Raw genomic sequence first — 23015 nt, 5'->3', positions numbered from 1 at the left:
CTAGAAATGCAAAATTTCTTGACTTTTAGTATTTATTCTTTGCAAATTTTTTAAACCTACACTGGTCATTTTTCTACCTTCCTGCCCTTTACAATGAGCATTTTGTCTCAGGGGGCCAGACATTTTCGTGCAATGCTAGTTATGTTAATGTAAGTGCAATGACTTTGAAATGAAAAACGCCCAAAAATGGCTTATATTTTTGAGCAAAAGTAATTTTTGTTTAGTTTAGCATTACTCTATGTTATAATTCAAGAATTTCAATTTTGAAGCTATTTTTGGGAAATTAGAATAAAAACCGACTTTCTGACGTTTTTTCATCTCAAACAATTTATTTCAATAAATTTGTTGGGTAAAAATTTAATTTCTACACACACAATACACATGGCTATTATCTTGTAAAATATTTTGGCTCTGTGATTTTCATAGCTCCCGTTATTAGCAATTAATTAGCGCTGGGCTAAGATAGGCGGTGACATGCTTTTCGCATACGAAAACAACTCTTACTAAGATAGGGTTAAATCTGGACATTCTAAGAGTAGGATACTTTCAGCCTAAATCAATAGTAGTCTGAAACTTTGTGCAATGATGCTGTAATTTAATGTGTGAAATTTTTATTTAAAATATTTTGAGAGAAAAATTGTCCATCCTTTCTCTCCTGATTATCCCCTGCAACTGACATCATGATTTCTTTACCCAGGTTAGGTCTGGTTCGAGGTTAGTGAGCGACCAGCGTGAAATATCACATAGGTGGAAGTCGCTCAGCTTTAATCTCAAGCGATTCATGTTCAAGTTTATAACCGAGAATGTCTGCTTGCAAAAATATGTTGAACCACACAAGCTCAACATTTTCTTTACAAACTTTCGCATTTCTGGAAGTTTTTTTGTCCTGCTGTTGATAAAAGACACAACAACTGCATTTTTCATTAGGCCTACCATTCTTTCCAGACAATAATAGTTGATTTTACAATTATGACGCAATAGTGATTCTAACTTTTCTCGCCTGGTATTTGTTTGCGAGAAAATACTGTCTTCATTAGTTTTCTAAAAAATACAAGTTAAATTTGTATGATTTCTGTGTGTCTGCGAGCCAAAAATAACACATTGTGCAATAACAGGCATGGACCATACAAAAACGTCTCGCCGGCCCGATTTGGCTTGCGAGCTAGACTTTGGACACCCTTGCTTCAAAACATGAGACCTGGTGTTTGTCCCTGCGAGCAGGGGTTCGCCAGTTCTTGCAGCCCGTTTGTCATGCTTTCTGATTGTTAGGTAATAATCAGTGTATTTTTATATGTTGCAGAGAAATCATACAAAATGGGATTCAAGCAATTTAAAAGCACGCACATGGAAGACATCATGCACAAGCTGAACAAGTAATTACATATTCTATAAATTTTTCATTTCATATGTTCATATTGTTACCTGGTCATCATAATTGCAATTTTGCAAAGCAGAAAAGGAAATGAAATTACTTTAGGTTATAAATGGAATGTATTTATATTTTCACCATAATATTGGTATGATGTCAAATTTAAACATTCATAACTTTAATGCTTAATATTTTTTATGTATCTTGGATTTAATGTATAATGTAGGCTACAGTGCTAGTGGTCTAGACACCAGAGCAAGGATTGTAAACCACTGGCCGCGGAACACCACACATTTTTAGTGACCAACTTGTCTTTTTAATAATAACAAAGCGTAAACAAAGATTTCAGCAAAAAATAAATGTTTTACTAAATATTTGTAATAAGGCCTTTCTGTATTTTATTCTAGTATTGTAACTAATGGCCATATAGGATTCTGATGCAACTAAGTAGCTGTAGAAGTGGCATTATCACTGGCAAGAAACTTGTTGCTTATAATGTACGGCAATAAAGCTACTGTGCTGTTGATCATTAGCAAGTTATTTTGCTTGTTTTCATACCTTATTTACAAATTGGAACTTTCTGCCTAATTCATTTGAAACCACGGAAAGACTTATGATATGGTATGGTGGCTTTTTTAGTATTGTTTGATTCTTCATATTTGTGTGAGTTTTTATTTACACTAGCTGCAAACATATATCTGTATTCCAACCACATGCACAATTCAGGCTCATCTTAAACCTTTCAAGGTCTTACAACATTTTGCCATTCATTGACATACTGGTATCTCGATTATTGCAGCTGGTACAATCTTTTTCGTTCCAGACTCACTTATATGATGAGTTTTATACAATTAAGTGCCCGGATTCGTCTCAGCTCAGATTCAAGAGCTGCATGTGTGAAGCTAAAAACTATGCATTATCAGCCAAGAATAGTAAGACTTGTAGAGTAGGTGCAGCAGCAAGTTATGCACATTACCTTGCATTTAAACGAATGATTCATTTTTGTTACCGTATTTTGAAGATTAAAGTCTTTTTTGTCATTCTTGCGACAAAATGGATTTGCCATTAATGAGTCTTTTGTAGTCTACTTTAGTCTTCGTATTTAAAAAAAGTGTTTAAAATACTCTTTTGGCTTAGGCAAAACAATACTGGTATTTAAGGCAGTTGGACACAAATAGCGAGAGACAAATGTTGCATTGAAATAAAATTTAAAATGTTTTCTCAGTTTATCAATTTTAAACATATATTATACTTTTAATTCCACTAATTTTTAATGCAGTTATTCAACTTGTAACAAAGCTGTGTTGATGGATGTTCGTTTGAGTGAAACTACTGACATTTAAAAATAACAGTTTAATTGATATTTGAATTTGTTGAAACTAGAGAAAGGAAATCTGGAAATGGTTATTGTGACGTCACTTTGACGGTTGGAAATGATGAATTTTCCAGCCACAAATGTATTCTTGGAGCATTTTCTACTTTTTATCAAAAGCTTTTCTCTTCAGAGGTGAACCTTGTATTAGACTTTATTTGTTCTTTCTTTGTTCTTAGTGTGGTGGAAAAGTTGTTATACATTAAGCTCTGACAACAGTATAAAATCTGCTGTCTCTGTGCAAGAATTTTCTCAAAGTTTTCTATTACTTACAGTGCTTTCAAAAAAGTGCTTTCATAGTTTGTGATCATATCGGACGCGTTCTTAATAGTTCAAGTAAATAATCTTAATTCGTCAGGTTCAAAGGGTGATGTTGTGGCATAGCTGTATGGACTAAAACATTTTGGGGGATCAAAACAAAAAATGCCCAAATCTGTGCACTTTCTTTGAAATTTCCATAAAACAAAATCGACAAGATTGAATGTACCCAATATAACTTAAAATTGTTTTCACTTGAAATTTGAATTGAGATGATATTATTAGTTGAGCTGAAAAGCATTTTCGTGTCTGTTCTGCGCCCGGTTGTTTATTTCTGCAAACTCATTTATTCTTCATATCATCATCTTGGTAAACTTGCAGTGCTATGATCTAGCTTTGTATATTTTGTGAATTGCCAGATGAAGGAAAAGTATGACAGTAAAGCGAATATCCATGGAGTGAAAGAGGATACAATGGAAGCTGTTTTAAACTTTATCTATACATGTGAAGTGACGGTCACAAGTGCCAATGTGTACAATTTGCTTGAAGCTGCAAATTATTTGCTAATTCCACGTAAGTGTAAACTATTTAAAAAAAATAAACTAATCTTTGTTGTGTTCCATAAATGTGAAAAAATATTTCCCACAATCTGATTATAAACAACGAGTTTTTTTGTTTTAAGCTATGCCGAAAATGTCGGCACTACTGCAGAAGTTATCATATCTAACTTTTTGGTGAATATTTTTTCAGCAATTTTTATGGTACAACAAAGTTATTCATTGGTTTGTTGTTGTTTAGATCTCAAGCAATATTGCGTCGAATTTCTTCTTGATGAAATTGATGCAACAAACTGTTTAACAATTCAAGCATTTTCGAAAATGTACGATCTGGACCAAGTTGTGGCAAAAGCAAACATTGTCATTGCTGAGAACTTTGAAACAGTCATCGACGGAAAAGAATTCAAAGAGCTCACACCAGACGTGATGTTTGAAGTGATGCAATTGGAAGAGAAAAAGGTTTGTAGGTTTGTTTCTAATCAGGACTCTAAACATGTTTTTGACTTTAAATATATTTTGATAATCATAAATTCCACAATTAAAATTAAACCAAACTGCTCTCCAGGCATTTATTTGCGAGCATTGTATTTGTTCTTCTGCAAGTCACATAATTATATCTGTTCTCCATAGTGAACACACTAAGTCAGCGGTGCCCAAAGGCGGCAAGCAGGAACACTATTTGCCCCCGTCTGGGCTCTAGAATATACAATAGACAGTTAAGCACTGACAGTTAGGCACTGGTCAAATAGGCGCGCACATTGTGGCGTCTGGATATTTAGGTGCAGAGCACTGTGGCGCCCGTTCGTTTAGGTGCTATTCTTAGTAAAGTCTGCAGGTTGTATCAGCTGGGCAGGTAGGGCAATGCTTTTCACACAAAATGTTATATTGAACAGAAAAGTATGTTGTTTTGTTAATGCGCGTGTGGAGATGAGGTGCGAGACAACGCTCTGCTACTCTTGTTATTAGCACATCTCCACAGGACATTTGCTATGCATCCTGAACACAGGTTGCAGCCAGATGGAACCTTACTTAATATGTTTCTTTCGCAATTCCTTCTACTCAAGATGGATTGGTCGTGTGGCAAGTAAGTATGAGACAACGCTCCATACACGCCGACTTCCGGGGGGGCCGGGGGGCGGCGCCCCCCGTTAATTTATGGTTGAGGGGCAACAAAAAATGGCTATTACAAGTGGTGTTTCAAAGATAAAATACTTCGCAAAAGAGATTTAGCTCATTCAAACCGACTTAAAGAATGTCGAATGCGAAAAACAGCCTACGTAGGCTACGTTGCCTTGCCCGCAAAACAGCAGCTGATCGCATGGCTTTCTCTGGAGCGTGAATTACTACTGAGATCTCTTCCTGCGCGTGAGTAGCAACTTCAAAGTCAAAACGCGTGGTAGCGAAAATTGAAAAAACAACTGCGAGTTTGAATGTTTATTCTCATTTCACGAGTTATCCAAACGTCCGTTAGATTTTTTGTGACTTCAAACATGAAATCGATTTTAGCAAACTTTATCGAGTTGAAACTACGACACAACGAACAACTACGTGAATACAGCTTAAATAAAAATTGCATCTGTAAAACTGTCAACCGTGTTTTGCTTCAATAAGCACTGTATACTGTATTGATGTATATATTGTGAAAATATATAGGCTACATCTCATACACTCATCTATACTGTATACACTCCTGCACTACCGGTATTTGATAAAAGACTATGAAGACTTTCGATAAAAAACAGAAGAGAAAACACTTCGCCGTTGTTAACGCTTTGAATGTCAGTAATTAGCAAAACGACGTTAATAAAACTGATAACGGGTTTCCACTCTGCTTGAGATCATGATTTTTTGCGTTTTATTTGGATAACTTCACTGTCTTGATCGTTGTTATTCACTCACACGAAGAATCGGCTTGTTTTCCAACTGTTCCAATTATGAGCTAACAATATCAAAATTTTTACGACTGGCGTAGCCTACTGCATGCCTAAAACTAATCATTTTAAGCAGCGGTTGTAATAAATTCGGTTTGCGACTTAGGTCTAGGTGTCAATATAAACAGGACAGTAAGCTTAATCAAAGACTATTTTAATTAAGTAAAATAGCGTTATGGTTATGAAGTCATCACCTTTCTCGCCCCCCCAAGCTTTTTGAAAAGTCGGCGCCTATGCAACGCTCTACTACATGAATACATTTCTAAAGGCATATATGAACCGTGGCTACAAGTTGCAAGCATAATGGTGCGACTTTGCTCGTTATTAAACCTAGTCGGGGTTTTGAAGGAAAACTAAGTTATTCTTCACTCAAGCCTACCACCCGCTTGAATATAGGCTACGGTATATTTTTTACTAATGTTAGTGTAGTTATTATTGTAAACTCAGTCATGTTCGGAAACTTGAATAATTTATTGATAAAGCTTTCGTCGACGCAAACCTGGACTAGCAACGAATAAATGCCGAACACGCTCATTAAAAAATAATATATTTTTCTGTTTAATATAACATTTTGTGTGAAAAGCATTGCCGATTTTAGCAGTTTCGCTCAGGGAAGCCATGACATATTTTTCCGATCAATATAACACTTTGTGTGAAAAGCATTGCCGGATAAAGCAGCTTCACTCACTGAACCCATAACTAACAACAAATACATGCACGCGCATTAACAAAACAACATATTTTTCTGTTCAATATAACATTTTGTGTAAAAGCATTGCCCCACCTGCCAAGCTGATACAACTGCAGACTATACTAAGAATAGCACCTGAATAAATGGGTACCACAGTGCTCTGCGCCTAAATATCCAGACGCCACAGTGTGCGCGCCTATTTGACCAGCGCCTATTTGACCAGCGCCTAACTGTCTGCGCCTAAAAGACTTGCTCCCCAAAATGCGGCAAGTGGCTCAAAAAAAAAACCTTGGGCACCCCTGCACTAAGCTATAGATAATTGGCGGGTGCCCTATTGCACTGAAAAAATGTTAATGCTCACAGAATCAATAAAAGATAGGCAAGACACAACAATACAACGTGGTTGAGCAATTGAGCATTATAACAATATATTTTACATATTTACAAATAGTTTTAACAGTCGAATGTTTTCGGCTTAAGCCCTCATCAGGAATCTGAAAATATTTATACAATAAAAGCACCTAGTAATGGATTCTACTCTTTTGTAAGTCGATTTGAACCACCACAGAAGATCTTTTTGATAACACTGGCCAACAAAAAAAAACTTTTTTCCGAGTGCCGAAGATATTTTAACGGTTTCTGGGCGATTTTTGGCCACTGAATCCGAAAATAACATCGCTTTCTTTGAATTGGCTCTAATTTTTGAGATATTTCATGGTTTTGCTCTAAAAAGTGGGTCATTCCCTATCAAAACAGCCAATATGAAGATATCTTGTATGCGGGTCATTCCATGCCAAATGAGCAAATTTTTTGGAAAAATTACACCACATGTCATAGATTTTATTGAAATTTGGCATACTTGTAGATGTCAAAGAAATATAAAGAATGCAAAAAAAAATTTTGAAAAATTTCAAACATTGGTGGAGTTATGGGCATTGGAAAAATCACCATTTTTGCCTGTTCCACTTCAGTGATTTTGTCCAATTTCCTATAGTATTTCTAATTTCTTATCCTATGATCATACAATATGGCTGAAAATTGCTAAACAGACATTTTAAGATCCAAGGAATCCAAAAATGTAAACTAAAAAGTTGATAGAGAACTTCTTGATATGATTATAAAGGTTTCAACTTGCTACATGCATTTTTCGGAGGCCAAACTTTGGGGGCCTATAAAAAAAATGGGTATAAAAATTAAGAACTGAAATTCACATGTTTTATACTTATACCAAAACACTTTCATGTCAAATAAAAAAATTGAATTAATTTTGATAACTACTACGATAAAAGTTAGATTTTCTGACTTGCAAATTTTGACCTTTTTTACACTCATTGTTTAAGATTTTTGTCTATGACATCACAATTTACATTATTGCTTGTTGATGACATCACAATTTACATATTGTTTGTCATGACAATTGTTATGTAGCTCATGAATGAATTGAATACTGGTAATACACTAAGGTTTAGTGCAGTAGGCCATGCACAATAGTAGTGGTAACTTGTAGAGTTATTGAGTTAATTACTCTTTTAACTGTGATTTCAATTTTAGGTTGTCCTATTACTTAGCAATGTATTATTCCTAACATGCTCCACAGATCTTGCAACCAGAAAAGATACTTTTCCCACTGTTCAAGTGTTCAAAGCCCGTCTACCTGCTTGAAGCAGAGAAATGTCAAGGTTCATAATAAACATGTTCATCTGTTTCTGCAAGTCTACCAATGTCCAAAAACCCAATGCTTCTAGCAAAGTGAATTTTTATGGTACAATACCTTATTTTTTTCCAATGTCATAATGCTGTGATGAATCCATAACAACTGTGTTATTGTAAAACTAATGTAGTACTAATAATATGATAACTACTATAGTGCATGGCCTACAACGTTAAACCTTAGTGTATTACCAGTATCCAATTCATTCATGAGCTGCATTATGACAAACAATATGTACATTGTGATGTCTTTAACAAGCAATAATGTAAATTGTGATGTCATAGACAAAAATCTTGAACAATGAGTGTAAAAAAGGTCAAAATTTACAAGTCAGAAAATCTAGCTTTTATCATAGTAGTTATCAAAATTAATTCAATTTTTTTATTTGACATGAAAGAGTATTGGTATAAGTACAATACATGTGAATTTCAGTTCTTAATTTTTATACCCATTTTTTTTATAGGCCCTCAAAGTTTGGCCTCCGAAAAATGCATGTAGCAAGTTGAAACCTTTATAATCATATCAAGAAGTTCTCTGTCAACTTTTTAATTTACATTTTTGGTTTCCTTGGATCTTAAAATGTCTGTCTAGCAATTTTCAGCCATTTTGTTTGATCATAGGTTAAGAAATTAGAAATACTATAGGAAATTGGACAACATCACTGAAGCGGAACAGGCAAAAATGGTGATTTTACTAATGACCATAACTCTGCTAATATTTAAACTTTTTCAAAATTTTTTTTTGTATTCTTCATATTTCTTTGACATCTACAAGTATGCCAAATTTCAAAAAAATCTATGACATGTGGTGTAACCCATTTGCTCATTTGGCATGGAATGACCCATATGGTACCTCTCAGATTTTGCTGAAAAGTTGTCATACTATGCCTTAGGCTACCAAACAAAAGAATCCTAAGTTTTAGATCAATATCTTAAACGGCTTTTCCATGGCGGCTATTTGAATTTCGGGCGCTACCCTCGTTTTTGACTTGGGGGGTAGCGAATAGTGATTTCAACCATTTTCAGAGCCTCATAACTTTTATTTTAATTGTGGTAGAAGACTAAAAATTGCTGTGCTAGTTCATTATAAACTATACTACACAATTCAATAGTAAAAAACAACATCTCGTGATGCATAAGTGTTAGGTGGGTCATCAAAATCCTGTTTTTTGGCCCGTGTAAGACTGTAAGTGTTTTTTTTTTTCAATTTTCAAATGCTTCTACCACCAAAATCAATCAAAATATTTCTCTAAATCCTACGGATTCAGTGCTCGAAAATACAAACTTGACCAAAAAGATTATGAAAATGTTCTGACACTACTTCCACAGTTTCTTCTCATAGCTCAAATCAGCTGATTTGAGCTATACATTTTACATTACGCAGAGTTATAGTGCAAACTGAAAACAATTTAATTTTTGAACACGACTTGATCATTTTCCTACAATTTTATCTCCACACCATAGCTCATTGATTGCAGGTGGGTACTTTTTCATGGGTGAGTTCAGTTCAGTTTATTGTTTTACTGGCGATAAACAAACAAAAAGTACATACAAATTGAGTGTCTATCAGCAGAATGGCAACGAAAGACCTGTAAGGTCATCTGAGGTGAAGAGGTGAAAGCATCATTTTGAACATAAATTAATGGTCAACAGTGTCAGCATTCCAATGTTTATGATCACTAAGCATAATACCTAATTATTTTAACTGTTTTCATGATAAATCATTGTTGAATTTTCTCTGACCTACATTACAGACTTCATTTTAAAGACATAAAATTTATAATGAAGGAGTTTGATCAACAAAGATTTTATTTCATGAAATTAATGAAAATAACTCATCTATACTGTATACACAAAGAATAAATGTATGTGTTTGTCTGGTATAAATTTCAGCATGACCATAAAATGCCCACGCGGTCATTTGGGGCTCTAAACATAGGAGTAAAAATGAGCCATTTCTGCTTGAAAGGGTTTTCAGACCCCCATAAGATCTCTGTTAATGGCATCACAACTCCCAATTATTCAAGTTGGCAGAAGAAAAGTTTCCAAATATTACAAATAATTAGGTTTTAGAGAAATATCTTGATTGGTTTGGGCGGTAGAAGCATTTGAAAATTAAAAAAACACTTATACGGGCCAAAAAAACAGGATTTTGATGACCCACCTAACACCTATGCATTACGAGATGTTCTTTTTTACTATTGAATTGTGTAGTATAGTTTATAATGAACTAGCACAGAAATTTTTAGTCTTCTACCACAATTAAAATAAAAGTTATAAGGCTCTGAAAAAGGCTGAAAGTGCTATTCGCTACCCCCCAAGTCAAAAACGAGGGTATCACCCGAAATTCAAATGGCCGCCATGAAAAAGCCGTTTAAGATATTGATCTAAAACTTGGGATTCTTTCGTTTGGTAGCCTAAGGCATAGTATGACAACTTTTCAGCAACATCTGAGAGGTACCATATTATATTTGCTGTTTTGATATGAAATGACCCACTTTTTTGGAACAAAACCATGAAATATCTCAAAAATTAGAGCCAATTCGTAAAAACCAAGGTCATTTTCGGATTCAGCTGCATCAAAATACCACAAAACCGTTAAAACTTTCTTGGCACCAAAATGTGTGTTGACCAGTGTAATGAAATGGCGACAGTGACAGAAAAGTTAAATTGCAAACTGCTGTTTAGATCAAGATTGTAAAAAAGGTAAAAAAGTTTTGGACTTAACATTCTGGTAATTTAACGTTCTTCTAGTGCAAACTAAGCTGAACTATTACGAGGTGTACGAGGTGATTCTGCTTTTATTCTAACGTTTCGTCAATCAGACACGACTGACTTTTTCAGGGGGCTAGGTCAGGTAGTGACTACTTGTCTAGCATGGCAAAACACAGGTCCATGTTGCTGTAAACCAACCAAACATGCAAAATTAAATACAAATTCCAAACAAAAATTATCGCGCGCAAATTTTGAAACTAGAAAATTGCTTTAAACGGTATCAATCAACAAGAAGTTTAAATAACGCCAGAGCGGGAGAGATTTGTTTGCTTGGCAGTTATCTGCTTCCAGATATTGTAGTCGACACTTCACATCTTCTGTTGTGACGTAATGTGTTTGTGGGGAAATCCAGCAATAAATTGACAGGGTTGATGTAAAGCGGTTTAAACTTGGTTTTAACCGGTAAAAACTAGGTTTAAACCGGTCAAAACCCAGAAAAATATTTTTTATGTAGTAAATGGTCGGCTACCGGGGCTATGGGCTGTTTAGGAAATATAAAAGCAGTTTTGAGTTGTGACCATTTTGATATGCAGGCCTCGAAATAGCAGGCGGCCATGGCCGCCTGAACTTTCATTAATGGCCGCCAATACCGACCTGTCAGGCAGCCACAGATGGCTGCCTGTAAAATTCGTACGAAGGATTATTTATTTATTAAATAAATTCTTGTACTTCAGTTGGCTGTGCAAATTGTTCATCGTTCTATCAAGCATTTTTTGGTTCATCAGAAACTTATTTTTAGAATTTGAATTTTCTCAATAATTAAAATAACCAACTGATTAAAATATCAAAAATAAACAGATAAATTGAATATTCCAGCATTTAGGTTATTGTTGATCAAAAAAAAATATAGTTGAACATCATTACTAAACATGGAGGGTAATATTTTTAATTCAATTGAAAAGCAACTTGATTTATACACTTAAGGGGTTTTGACCAGTAATAGGTGGTCAAAACTGTCCGGTTTAAACCAGGTTTAAACTGCCCCAGTTTAAACCGATCAACCCTGATAATTGATGACATCATGCAGGTATCCTCGGAAGAAAACGTTTTTCATGCGCTCATAAATTGGGTCAAGCATGACGTCACCACACGTAAGAAGTACATGGTTAAACTTTTATGTTTTGTTGAACTTGGAAAACTATCCTGGAATTTCTTGCAAGATGTGGCGTTAAAACAGGTAAATTTGACAAATATTACATAATCACCAACTAACATGTAGAAGAGACAGTGAGAATATGCTGTTATGATAATTCTTATATGTTAGTAAGTGACGTGGTTATGCTTGGCAAAAAAGATGAAGTACAAGATGCGTAAATACCATCAAAACGGTGCTGCTCACTGCCCATTCAATAATGTCACTAATGTGAGCACTTTAAAAGTTTCTTGAATCACTTTCATGTCAAAGCATGAAGTAAAGTGCAATTTTTTGCTTTGAATAGATATGATTGTCTAGCCATTAATGTAGCTGAATAGCTCTGCAATTATATAGGTGATGAATAATGAGTATGACATTAAACTTGTCGTGTGAATATTTGCTAAACTTCCTCTCAATTTACCAGGAATTGATTATGACTTCATTTGAATGTACAACTGTTTTACTTCAATCTACAATTCGACGTGGTGCTGCAACTGAAGTTCTTTCCACTTTAGCAAAGAAAGGTTTGCACAAAATTTTTAGTTTAAAGATCTTAGTATTGTCTGTTACAGTTTTTCAATGTTCAATAAGTCACAATATCCAACACAACAACAACACACAACTTTGTGGGTCGCATTAGTCACATTAATGCGACCCACAAAGTTAGGTGTCGCATTAATGATGAAAGTTTTTCAAAGCGGGGTCATGTGATTTAAACAAGCGGTTTGTTTACCGCTTGTTTGTTTGACGTTTGTTGACAACCAATTGAAACCGCTTGTTTATTGACGTCACCAATGAACGTTTTTGTTAGGAAAATAATCGAGGAGTCATTTTTCTACTATTTTCCACCAATAATTTCAAACATCCATCCAGCGTAAATTGGGGGAAGGGTCACAAAATACAAGTTGTCTGTTCAGTGACTCTAACGTCTAAAAGTATCTGTGTAATCTTCCTAAAGGTTAATAAATCAATAAGTAATATGATCCAATAAATTTTGTTAAGGATGCAGCGCTAATAATAGTCCAGTATATACTTGTTGTAAAAGTTATCTGGTCCTAAAAAGATAGTAAACTGCTTACTATCACCAGAGGCCAGAGCCAATATTAAACTGTTCTCAGCAGACTTGCAATCTTGTGCATGTTATGAGGACTCATCTACCCGTTGATGACGTGTTAATGAAAGTCAGTATCTTTTTACCTCTGCTTAAACTCGCGGGTTCTTGCACTATGAGTGCTATAAAAATCATTTAGACTCACTGATTATTTTTTAATTTACAGCATTTAAACCTATTTCTTTTTTGTTTGTTTCAGAATCGAAGAATCAAATCCTTGCGTTTCATAGAAAAAGTGTATGGAGGTATGATGTAACGAAGAAAGAAGTAACTGACTTCCAAGTAAACCATTAAAAGTTTACATATTTACTATTAGTAGGATGAGTGCAGATATTGTCCGATGGTGTGCGCTCTTTGAAAATCTTGTTGTGCTGTGAGTTGTGATCGTTAAGCTGTTAATATTTCAATGTTTCTGTTTTTGTGACAACTTCACCAAAGTCATCGCAGTTGAAAGGATTGCACTCGACATTTCACAACTGATGAGAAATTATGTCGGACATTCAAGCAGGTCTTGTGAAATCGTGACGTTGTTGATTCAACAATTTATGTTTCTTCAGGACACAAACTTTGATCACTACGCAGGATCAGCTGTTAGTCATAAAAGTGGAGTTTTTGTTATAAGCGGAGAGGATACTAGAGTGGTGGAAAGATTCAAGTTAAATGATGAGGAATCGGGCTGGATTCAACTAGCTTCCACAAATGTGGTTAGAAGGGAAGCTGCTTCTGTGGTTTGCAATGGTAAGAATCTACTTGAGTTTTGCTTCCACAACATGTAGGTCAACTCATGTTTGTGACAAAAGTGATGAATATTAACAACGCCGAGTGCCTGTGTGATGCGCACGACACAAGATTGGCCTGGAGTGCCACATGCTTTCTACTGGTTCACTTTCATTTCAATCACCCAACAATTATTACGTAAATTTTATTATCGATCGTTTGTTTTTTGAAGGGTGATGTTAGATAAGTTTTTTCTTTGAATTTGACATTAGCGGGGCAGCCGTTTTTGCTTATCTCGTCCGATATGGTTTCGATTTTTTGACATTATAACCCACTAATTTAATTGTTAGGTTTGTTATATGAAGAATATATCAAAGAGAACCATTGTTTATGCGTAAACAGATTCCATCTTTACTGTTGGTGGCACGGAAAATGGTTTGGATGGTTGGGCTTCATGTGAAAGTTACAACATTGTTGAAGACAAATGGTACAACAGCGTTGATATGAACCAAGGACGTTGTGCTCATGCTTTGGCTTCCACTGGAGGTTTGGACTTTGTTGTAAAATGAGTTTTGACTTAAACTACGCGTTGTGTTGAAAATGAAATCTTAGTTCCCCCCATGAACTGACAACAATACATGAACAGTATAAAACAAATGAAAACTTTAATGCCCAAACGATACCACCCAGTATATCGTAGACGCGTGATATAGCAAGACAGTCCGACCCTCGTGTCGTTATCTTCTATCGTTGATCACGGTCTTTCTGTAAACGAGAAGACCTTGGCTATAAACACGAAATAATTGCGCTTAAAATTACGTAAATACGTTCAAACCAAAAGAATCTATGATCAATAAGAATCTACAAAACGATGTTACCGTACGTCAGAAGAACCGAGTTATTGATCAAAAATGTACTCGGTTGATCAACAATTAAAAACAATAATGAAATAGCTATTCACACTCACCGAAGTTTTGTCGGGCGATTCTTACAACTACTTAAAATAATTCTCAACAGAACTGGTACGCCTATGTACTGTAGTTAGGGAATGTTACATTAAAATTCTGAATTTCGCTGCTTACAGACATCATTTCTAGAACGAAAAGAGAAGAGAAATGATTCGAATGATAGCGTTTTCATAAAAAGTACAAGCCGTCTTTGCCTGCGTAAACTTCTTACTGCGTTGAATCAACGTAAGAATCTAAACTTCTTACTACGTTGATTCTACGTCAGGAAACACAGAAATGACAAAAAATGTAAGATTTTGCATACGCACAAATAGATGACTAAACAAAGCGGCGTTCACAAATACAACACAAGAGCCATTACGTAGCTGCTTTAGCATCAAAATAAATTAATCAGTTGAGGACAGTCGCCTAAAAACTCTATGGCACAAATTACCAACAGGGGTTATCAACAACACGATGGATTCTCTGTGAATGCTCGGAACAAAGGAAAATAATCTATTTGTTTGCTATGACTCGAAGTTACTTAGACATCGACTTCCTATTTGAATTTAGAAAACAATGATACAATAAGATGCGAACAGTGAAAGTAACACTACGAACAAGTGTAATGTGTTTTCATCAAGTTTGTTCTACTCGAAACCACACCAGGGTTCCCACGCAGTCGGGAAAGTAGGGAAAAAGTAGGGAATTTGAAAACCCGTTTTCCAGACCGGGAAAAGGTCGGGAATTTTGTGAAACCTCACTCGTGGTATTGAAAAAGTATGGAAAACATTGATGACTAAATTGTAGATAAAAAATCCGATGTAACGGTATCGGTGATATCAGCCATTGTTTGGGTATCGGTCTCGGAAAAATTTGGCCGATTCTAAACATGTAAAAAAGGCGTTTGCTGCGGATTTTCTACAGAAGCAAAAATATAGATTTTTTTAAAGTAGTAACTAACGTCACATTGATGTAGAAAAATAACAACCTGTTAAATTTTTGATATCTCACACTCCCATGACTTCTTGCGCTCGCATTTTGGCATTGGTTGCTTGCAGTGATTCTTTCACTCAACCAAAACGTTTTGTTTCAGCAGTTTTGCGTTGTTCGATAATTCTTAAGTTGTAAAGGAGACTCAATTTCTCCATTATTTATCATTTGTGTTTCTTTTTTACTCTCAGCAGAGTATAAAACTTTTAAAAGTTTTTCATCCATACGACATCATGAATGAAATACCGTATCTCAAATCGGCGTAATGACGTGACATCATCTAAACATTTTATCGTATAAGGAATTAACAAATTCGATCATCACAAGTGGTTTGGTTGTGGTAAACAAATACATTTTGACTTTGAAGTTCAGTGAAACAAAATATCCATTAATCGATATGTTATATAATATGTAGCCGAATTTCATATCAAGAATAAGTCCATATTTTTTCAGGTTTATGTAAGCTCCAGAGATCAGTAGGCACAACAAGACCTTTTACTGATTGGTTCAGTGAGGATTCGTGGTCCCGTTGCTCTCATTTTTAGTGAATAGACTCGTTTTCAATTCATTCTTATAAGACCTTACGTAATGAAAAAATATGTGATAAGGTTGGAAGACATTGTGTCATGTATTTTCAATACAAATTGAAGTTTAAAATTTATTCATTTGTTCATAGTCGTAATCCACCTGCAAAGCGGTATTACAAAGAGCAAATTTCGATAAGGGGGGCATATTAAGCATAAGTCGACATGACTTAGGTTTACATCAGCTTCGGAGATCAGTAAAATATAAGGTTGTCATCTTAGGTGCAACAAGACCATTGATTGATTGGTTTAGTGAGGATTCGTAGTCCCATTGCTTTCATTTTGAGTGATCATACTGATTTTCAATTTATTCCTACAAGACATTACGTAATGAAACAATATATAATAACTAAGGATGGAAGACATTACTATACGTCATGTCTTTTCAATTCAAAATGAGGTTTAAAAGTTATTCTTTTGTTCATACTCGTAATCCTTCTTCAAGTTCAAAGCGGTAGTACAAAGAACAACGTTGTGGCACATTGCAGCTTTTCAATGAAGTTCGGAAACTGTTTTTTTTCTTGTTTATCTGCGCTTTAAATACCTGTCATTCTCCGTTGTTCATGCACTAAGCAGTTTAGGTGAACTGTGGTTAGCCTACTTGCAACAGGAGTTATACTGTACAGACAGTGGCGTAGCGTAACCATGGCGTGACTTCTTTAATTGTGGGGCACTCCAGAAGCAGAAATATTGAACTTGACATGAAAATTTAGCCTCAGGCGATGTTTGTTCTGTAGCCTACATTCAAAATGTTACTTGTTACCGTATATACTCGAGTGTAGTTCGAGATTTTCGCAAGTGGTTTTCACCTCAAAAAGCCAGGTTCGAGTTATACACGGGACAAGCTGTTTCCAGCTCGGCAGCCTTCAAAATTAACGCATTTTTGCTGCGGCAAAATTATTGCCGACCTAGATTACTGAGTGTGAAACAGCGTCGGCTGAAGTAAAAGTTTTAAATACGTTTATTTGCCGTGATTTTCTTGTCAATTCTAAACTTTATACACTTGTTGAGCAATACGCAAAGTTCATGAAACAAAAGAGCTCATTTAAGCAATCGATATTTTTTATTTTTGCGTATATAACCGTTCTTATTACGTAACATTCCATGATCGTTGAAGTCGATTAGCGGCCGCATAAAACAATGATGTCAGGTTGGCTAGGACTAGGTGATAATAGCGGTAAGAGACATCGTTAATGCGGCAATGTCTGCGACCAAGACCACAATACATCAGTCCTCAATCACGGTGGCCTTTCATTACTAAAACCTACTATTATGACACAACAACAAAGACAATATCATTCATAAATCTTTTGTACTGTACAATGTCTTTGTGATTCAGTGTTCAGAATCACAAAGATAGTGTTCAGTGTTCTTTTCACTTACTTCATTTTGTCAGTAGTGTGATTTTTAATTGTTTTGGTTTGGCTTATGGCAGGTTGCCATGTCCGATAGAATGAAGCTTTGAATTGCAATTTTAGTATAAATGTGACAGTTTATCCAAACTGATTTCAGTTCGGGTCTTTTGAAAAAAAAGAGTTAATTTCTTCAAACAGGAATCTTCTACTGTACATTATTATTATTTTTCATACTGATTCGAATGTAATAGAGTCCGGATATATATACATTTTTAAACCTGTGCATGATCGTGTTTGGAAATAATACAGCACAGAAATTTTCATTGATTAAGCACTGTTAAGTGTTAATGCGCAATTTAGATCAAAATCAGGTTGGAAATTTTTTTAATTTAGTATTGAAAAAGTAGGGAATTTTTAGAATTTAGTATTGAAAAAGTAGGGAATTTGTTTATAAAAAATGTGTGGGAACCCTGCTTATGTCATGGCTACGCTTATTTGTACAAGAAGCATAAATTTTGGTAATTTCGTTCCTTTGAGCATTTTGGTCACAGCGGTAAACCATAATCTCTTCGTGGGAAAATTTTAACATAAAGTTCCCGGATCCGTTCGTCTGTATATAATGACCGAAGAAACACACACTTGAAGTTCTTTTCAAACAGTGTATTTCTGTAAAATTAGCCCAAGGCTATCGAAAACGAGGGGGTGCAACGCCGTACACCACTTAAACTTGTCACTACAAACCAGACTAATTGGATAAAAGACGGAGAATTTGTCCAGCTAGCAAGCACCAAATAAACCAGTTAAATGTGCGACCGACTTCCAACAAACAACTTCAAGATTGAATCAGAAAAATTTGTGATAACTCAAAGGCACGTCAGCAGTTAGTGTGACGCAATATAAAGACATTGTCACGCAATTCAAAACAGGTGTTCAAAGCTGGTAATCCTATGTTTCCTGTTTAAACAGGTTTCAAACTGAAACAGGCCTAAACAGGTTTAAACAGGTTTGACACAAGTCTATGAACGATGGTGCAATTTTGGCACATTTTCTAGCAACTTCCATGACGTAATATTCAGTAGACTTGAACGGTTTTTATATGACGTTTGATTAGGTGAACAATTGTCTGGAATACATTTCTCGCACCTGCCATTGTTATTGATGCAGTCGCAACAATCACTTCTTGTTGCAGTTTTATATTTAAAACATTGATCTGGGATAAAACAAAAATCTGGGAATGAAATTGGAATATTATTATTAACAAACCATCAATCTCGAACAGGGTTGATATACGCTGTCGGTGGTTATAACAATGGAAGGTTGAACACAGTGGAATGCATGGATCCACGAGAAGGTCGGTGGAGAGGAATTCCGTCGATGAAAGTTGAAAGATGTGACTTTACTGCAGTTGTTTTGAACGATCAAGTCTATGCAATAGGTTGGTTGATTGTGTTTTTATATCAACGTTTGTTGCCATATTTATATTTATCTGTTTGTAACAAGATAGCCTATAAACAACTACGACATTGAAGACATGTAGTTATTCTGAGTAGCGTAAATGTACTAGATTTGACCAATATAGACGGTCTTTGCCGAGACCTGGAATATCTTTTGTGTAATTTTACAATCTAATATGGGTTCATCTGGGAGTACTTCTGCAAAAGCAAGATGAGAATTGGTTGCTGTGTTCCAGCTTAGGGTTTTTATACCTCCCGAGATGGTAGTTCCATGACATGGCGTCACTGAGTCTTTGCATATAAAGTGCAAAATATGTTTTGTTTATTTTGCATTTATTTGCCTATTTTGTTACAAATTGCCATCAATATTCCTGCTTGTAAGATGAAACAAGGTTTGGCTGTGTCTGCAAATACATCGAAATCGTGCATTCAATGGACCAATGCAGATGCTTTGACAGTTGATTCATCAGGGGTGATATATAGTTTGCGTCAATTGCGTGCATTTTGTTGATCTTGAGTTGATTGTTAAAGCTTGCACTCTAGAACAAGTCTGCACTGGTTAAAAGAGGCAGCTAAAGTGACAAGAATACGTGTACAATTCGTGAATATAAACTTTGAAACCTGGTTCGAACAGGGGGAGAAAATCGGTCTGCAGTTGAGCGATTCGATCCACGGAATCAAGCATGGTCCAATGTTGCTGATATAAACGTTGCAAGATCTTCACACGGTTCATGCGTCATAGACGGGAGGCTATATGTCGCTGGAGGGTGAGTGGTTGTTTGTGGACGTCATCAATACAGAATTATAGAAAATACGAATAAGTTGAATTAATGGAGCCTACCAGCCTGTGAATGGAAACACACTAAAATCTAATGGCTTAATCTAAGATCACTGCAATTTATCAAAACATGGTTTAATCGAATTCAGAGTTGTGGGGTCGGGCAAAAAATATACGACTCCGACTCCTCGGTTTATAACTGGCCTCACGTCACTGGTTTATAACTAGTTTATAACTGGCCCAGTTTTTTAGGGTTGAGAGATTTTTTGATTTGATCATGTTGTGATCGAAATTGAAACGGTGGCTTTCACAAAAACTGACAAGAACAAACGCTCATATTTTGTGGTAAAGTTTTAGAGCGCACTACATAAAACAAGAAATAGTATTTTTTTAAAAGATTGCAAACAAAAAATAGTATGGTTCATCGTTTTATATTAAGTCGAAGTCGGTCTTTTTAACGACTCCGGACATGCCAAAATCCTTCCGACTCCACAGCCTGGTTGAATTCGTACATCGCTGATGCAGAATTGCACCTTTCAAATTGGTTTTCAACATTTCAAACTTTCAGTGTTTAATGTTTGCTAATGACGTAATCGGTTTTACTGAAACAATTTCAATGCTTATCCGATTTCAAAAATGTTTCAATTTTTTTGCTTTGTGGTCTATTTTTTATACAAACTTATTTTACAGAAACACTGCCGCAATTGAAACTTATGATGCAGCAAAGAATAAGTGGGAAATAGTTGGAAATGTTGAAGCTTTCAAAGAAGCACAATTCATTCTAGCCAGTTAGTTGCTTCATACGAACGATGACGAGTTGCCATCACCTGGTTTCATAATTACATCGAAATCGATGCCAATGTTTACGATGCTAGTGGATGTTTGGCCATGAAACTTCATGACAATGCTTTTTTTCGCTTGTTTTGTTGCGATATGAAATTTGACAGGTTTCACTTTCTTGTGTTACAAGAGCAAATTTCTTTTTTTCGCTCTTTTTGCGTTGCTTTTTTGTGATCTTCCGTGAATTGTCATTGTTCTGTATTTCAATCCTATTTCCAAAACAAACACAAAAATTGTGTAATTTCATCATTGCTGAATTAGGTTGTGACATGTTTCTCAAAAAAAAAATTCTTGGCGCACATTTCCTACAGAAAACTGTTCCATCTGGTTACGTTAGTTCTATAATAATTAGCCCTGAGTTTTCTCAATAACTTCAAGGATTATCTTCACTTTTCGACCGCAACAATTTTTAATACAGTTAAATACTGGGATAACTGGAAAGTAGTATGCATGAACGCCTAAGCCTGGAACAGGTATGGTACACAAAGAAGAAAAGCTTCTATCAAAAATCTGAATATCTATTGGTCGTTGATGTGTGGTAACGGTGGGTTAGAAACTTGTGTAAAAGTTCCATTTCACAAATCGCTGCTCAAACGTTTGGTTAGGTCGCTAGGGTGATTACCTTGCGCACCACAGCGCTACCTTACCTAGCCACAGGATAATGTGCGCTGCGCTTGCTTAAAACGGTAGCCACTTTAACAAGTCGAAATTCTGCCACTGCGAATGACTACAATGCAACCGCCAACTAATCAGAACATGTTATAAGAGGCTATCGTCCAATTGTGACCCTTCTAGCACTCATCCAGAGAGTTAATGCTTGTTTTGAACTTTATTTGGTAATTACAGAAGAAAAAGAGCAATAGCAGTGGTGGGAATCGAACCCGCGTCAATGAAATGACTACTTTGTATCCCTAACCCCTAAGCCAACCAGCTGACAAAAAATCCATCACTTAATTTGCTTTCTATCATCTTCTTTTCGCCATTTTTTACGTCACTTAAACCGTAGCTTATGATTGGTTGGCGGTTTCATTCTAGTCAAGTTTAGTGGCAGAATTTCGACTTGTTAAAGTGGCTACCGATTTCCATCACCTGGTTTCATACTTACGTCGATGACAATGTTTACAATGCTAGTGGATGTTTGGCCATGAAACTTCATGACAATGCTATTTTCTCTTGTTTTGTTGCGATATGAAAGTTGACAGGTTTCACTTGTGTTGCAAGAGCAAATTCCCTTTTCTCGCTCTTTTTGCGTTGCCTTTTTTGTGATCTTCCGTGAATTGTCGTAGTTTTGGAAATAGGATTGAAATACAGAACAAACTCAAAAATTGTGTAATTTCATCATTGCTGCATTATGTTGTGATATGTTTCTCAAAAGAAAAATCTAGGCAAACATTTCCTACAGAAAACTGTTCCATCTGGTCACGTTAGTTCTATAATAATTAGCCCTGAGCTTATATCCTGTGGAAAACAGCGCCTCACTTTTCTCAATAACTTCAAGGATCATCTTCACGTTCCAACCGCAACAATTTTTAATATAGTTAAATACTGGGATAACTGGAAAGAACTATGCATGAACGCCTAAGCCTGGAACAGGCATGGTACACAAAGAAGAGCTTCTATCAAAAATTTTAATATCTATTGGTCGTTAAAGATGGTGTGGTAACGGTGGGTTAGAATCTTGTGTAAAAGTTCCATCTCACAAATCGCTGGTAAGACGTTAGGTCTCTAGGGTGGTCATTTTGCGCACCACAGCGCTACCTCACCAAGCCGCTGGATAATGTACGCTTGCTTAAAACCGCATTGCTCACTGCAATCAAATGAATATGTTCTTTCTTTTCACTCATAGAAATTTAGGACTACTAGTAGTAAAGTACTGGATAAAAATGTTTGTCATTTTTGATTCCCCATTGAATTTGTTTAAGTATCGGATTATTATTACCGTTTGCTTCCGATTGGTGTCATACCGACATGCTTTCGATGTTGATTCAATTTAGAGAAGGTCTGATAGAATCAATGTGACAAAATTCTGATTTGCAAGCTGAAAGCAAGAAATGATAATAGTATTTGCACTGGAAGAACGAACTGCCAATGTCTCCACTCGTCAATGCAGCAATTATCTTGTACAAAGAAGAGCTTCTATCAAAAATTTTAATATCTATTGGTCGTTAAAGATAGTGTGGTAACGGTGGGTTAGAATCTTGTGTAAAAGTTCCATCTCACAAATCGCTGGTAAGACGTTAGGTCGCGAGGGTGGTCAACTGGTCATTTTGCGCACCACAGCGCTACTTTACCAAGCCGCGGATGATGTGTGCTTGCTTAAAACCGCATTGCTCACTGCAATCAAATGGATTTGTTTTTTCTTTCCCCTTATAGAAATTTGGGATTTTACTAGTAGTAAAGTAATTTCATGTCCCCCATTGAATTTGTTTAACTATCGG

The 23015-nt window shown here is 35.7% G+C and overlaps 2 protein-coding genes across 2 annotated transcripts in view; one reads left to right on the top strand and one right to left on the bottom strand.

Moving 5' to 3' along the window:
* LOC145774117 (endoplasmic reticulum disulfide reductase DNAJC10-like) overlaps positions 1-23015 on the bottom strand; it is a 69997-nt gene that overhangs the window by 27062 nt on the left and 19920 nt on the right. The gene's annotated exons all lie outside the window — the stretch shown is intronic.
* On the top strand, positions 1271-22607 carry LOC145774115 (kelch-like protein 6). The gene is made up of 12 exons (XM_082585268.1): positions 1271-1373; positions 2753-2876; positions 3419-3572; positions 3798-4015; positions 11691-11840; positions 12223-12322; positions 13109-13191; positions 13467-13647; positions 14029-14172; positions 18785-18940; positions 19594-19726; positions 20428-22607. Exons 1-12 carry the CDS (start codon positions 1315-1317, stop codon positions 20528-20530), a joined length of 1605 nt encoding a protein of 534 aa, XP_082441394.1. The 5' UTR covers positions 1271-1314; the 3' UTR covers positions 20531-22607.

This window comes from Aplidium turbinatum, chromosome 7, assembly GCF_918807975.1.
Source record: "Aplidium turbinatum chromosome 7, kaAplTurb1.1, whole genome shotgun sequence".
Classification (NCBI taxonomy): Eukaryota; Metazoa; Chordata; class Ascidiacea; order Aplousobranchia; family Polyclinidae; genus Aplidium; species Aplidium turbinatum.
The sequence above is the reverse complement of the archived record's forward strand: the minus strand, read 5'-3'. Positions and strand labels throughout refer to the sequence as shown.

Excerpts from the sequence above, each read along its gene's own strand:
- LOC145774115 (XM_082585268.1), top strand. The coding sequence starts at position 1,315 with ATGGGATTCAAGCAATTTAAAAGCACGCACATGGAAGACATCATGCAC. Across the intron at positions 3,573-3,797 it reads AAATTATTTGCTAATTCCAC|ATCTCAAGCAATATTGCGTC; the intron begins GTAAGTGTAAAC and ends GTTGTTGTTTAG. Across the intron at positions 14,173-18,784 it reads TGCTTTGGCTTCCACTGGAG|GGTTGATATACGCTGTCGGT; the intron begins GTTTGGACTTTG and ends AATCTCGAACAG.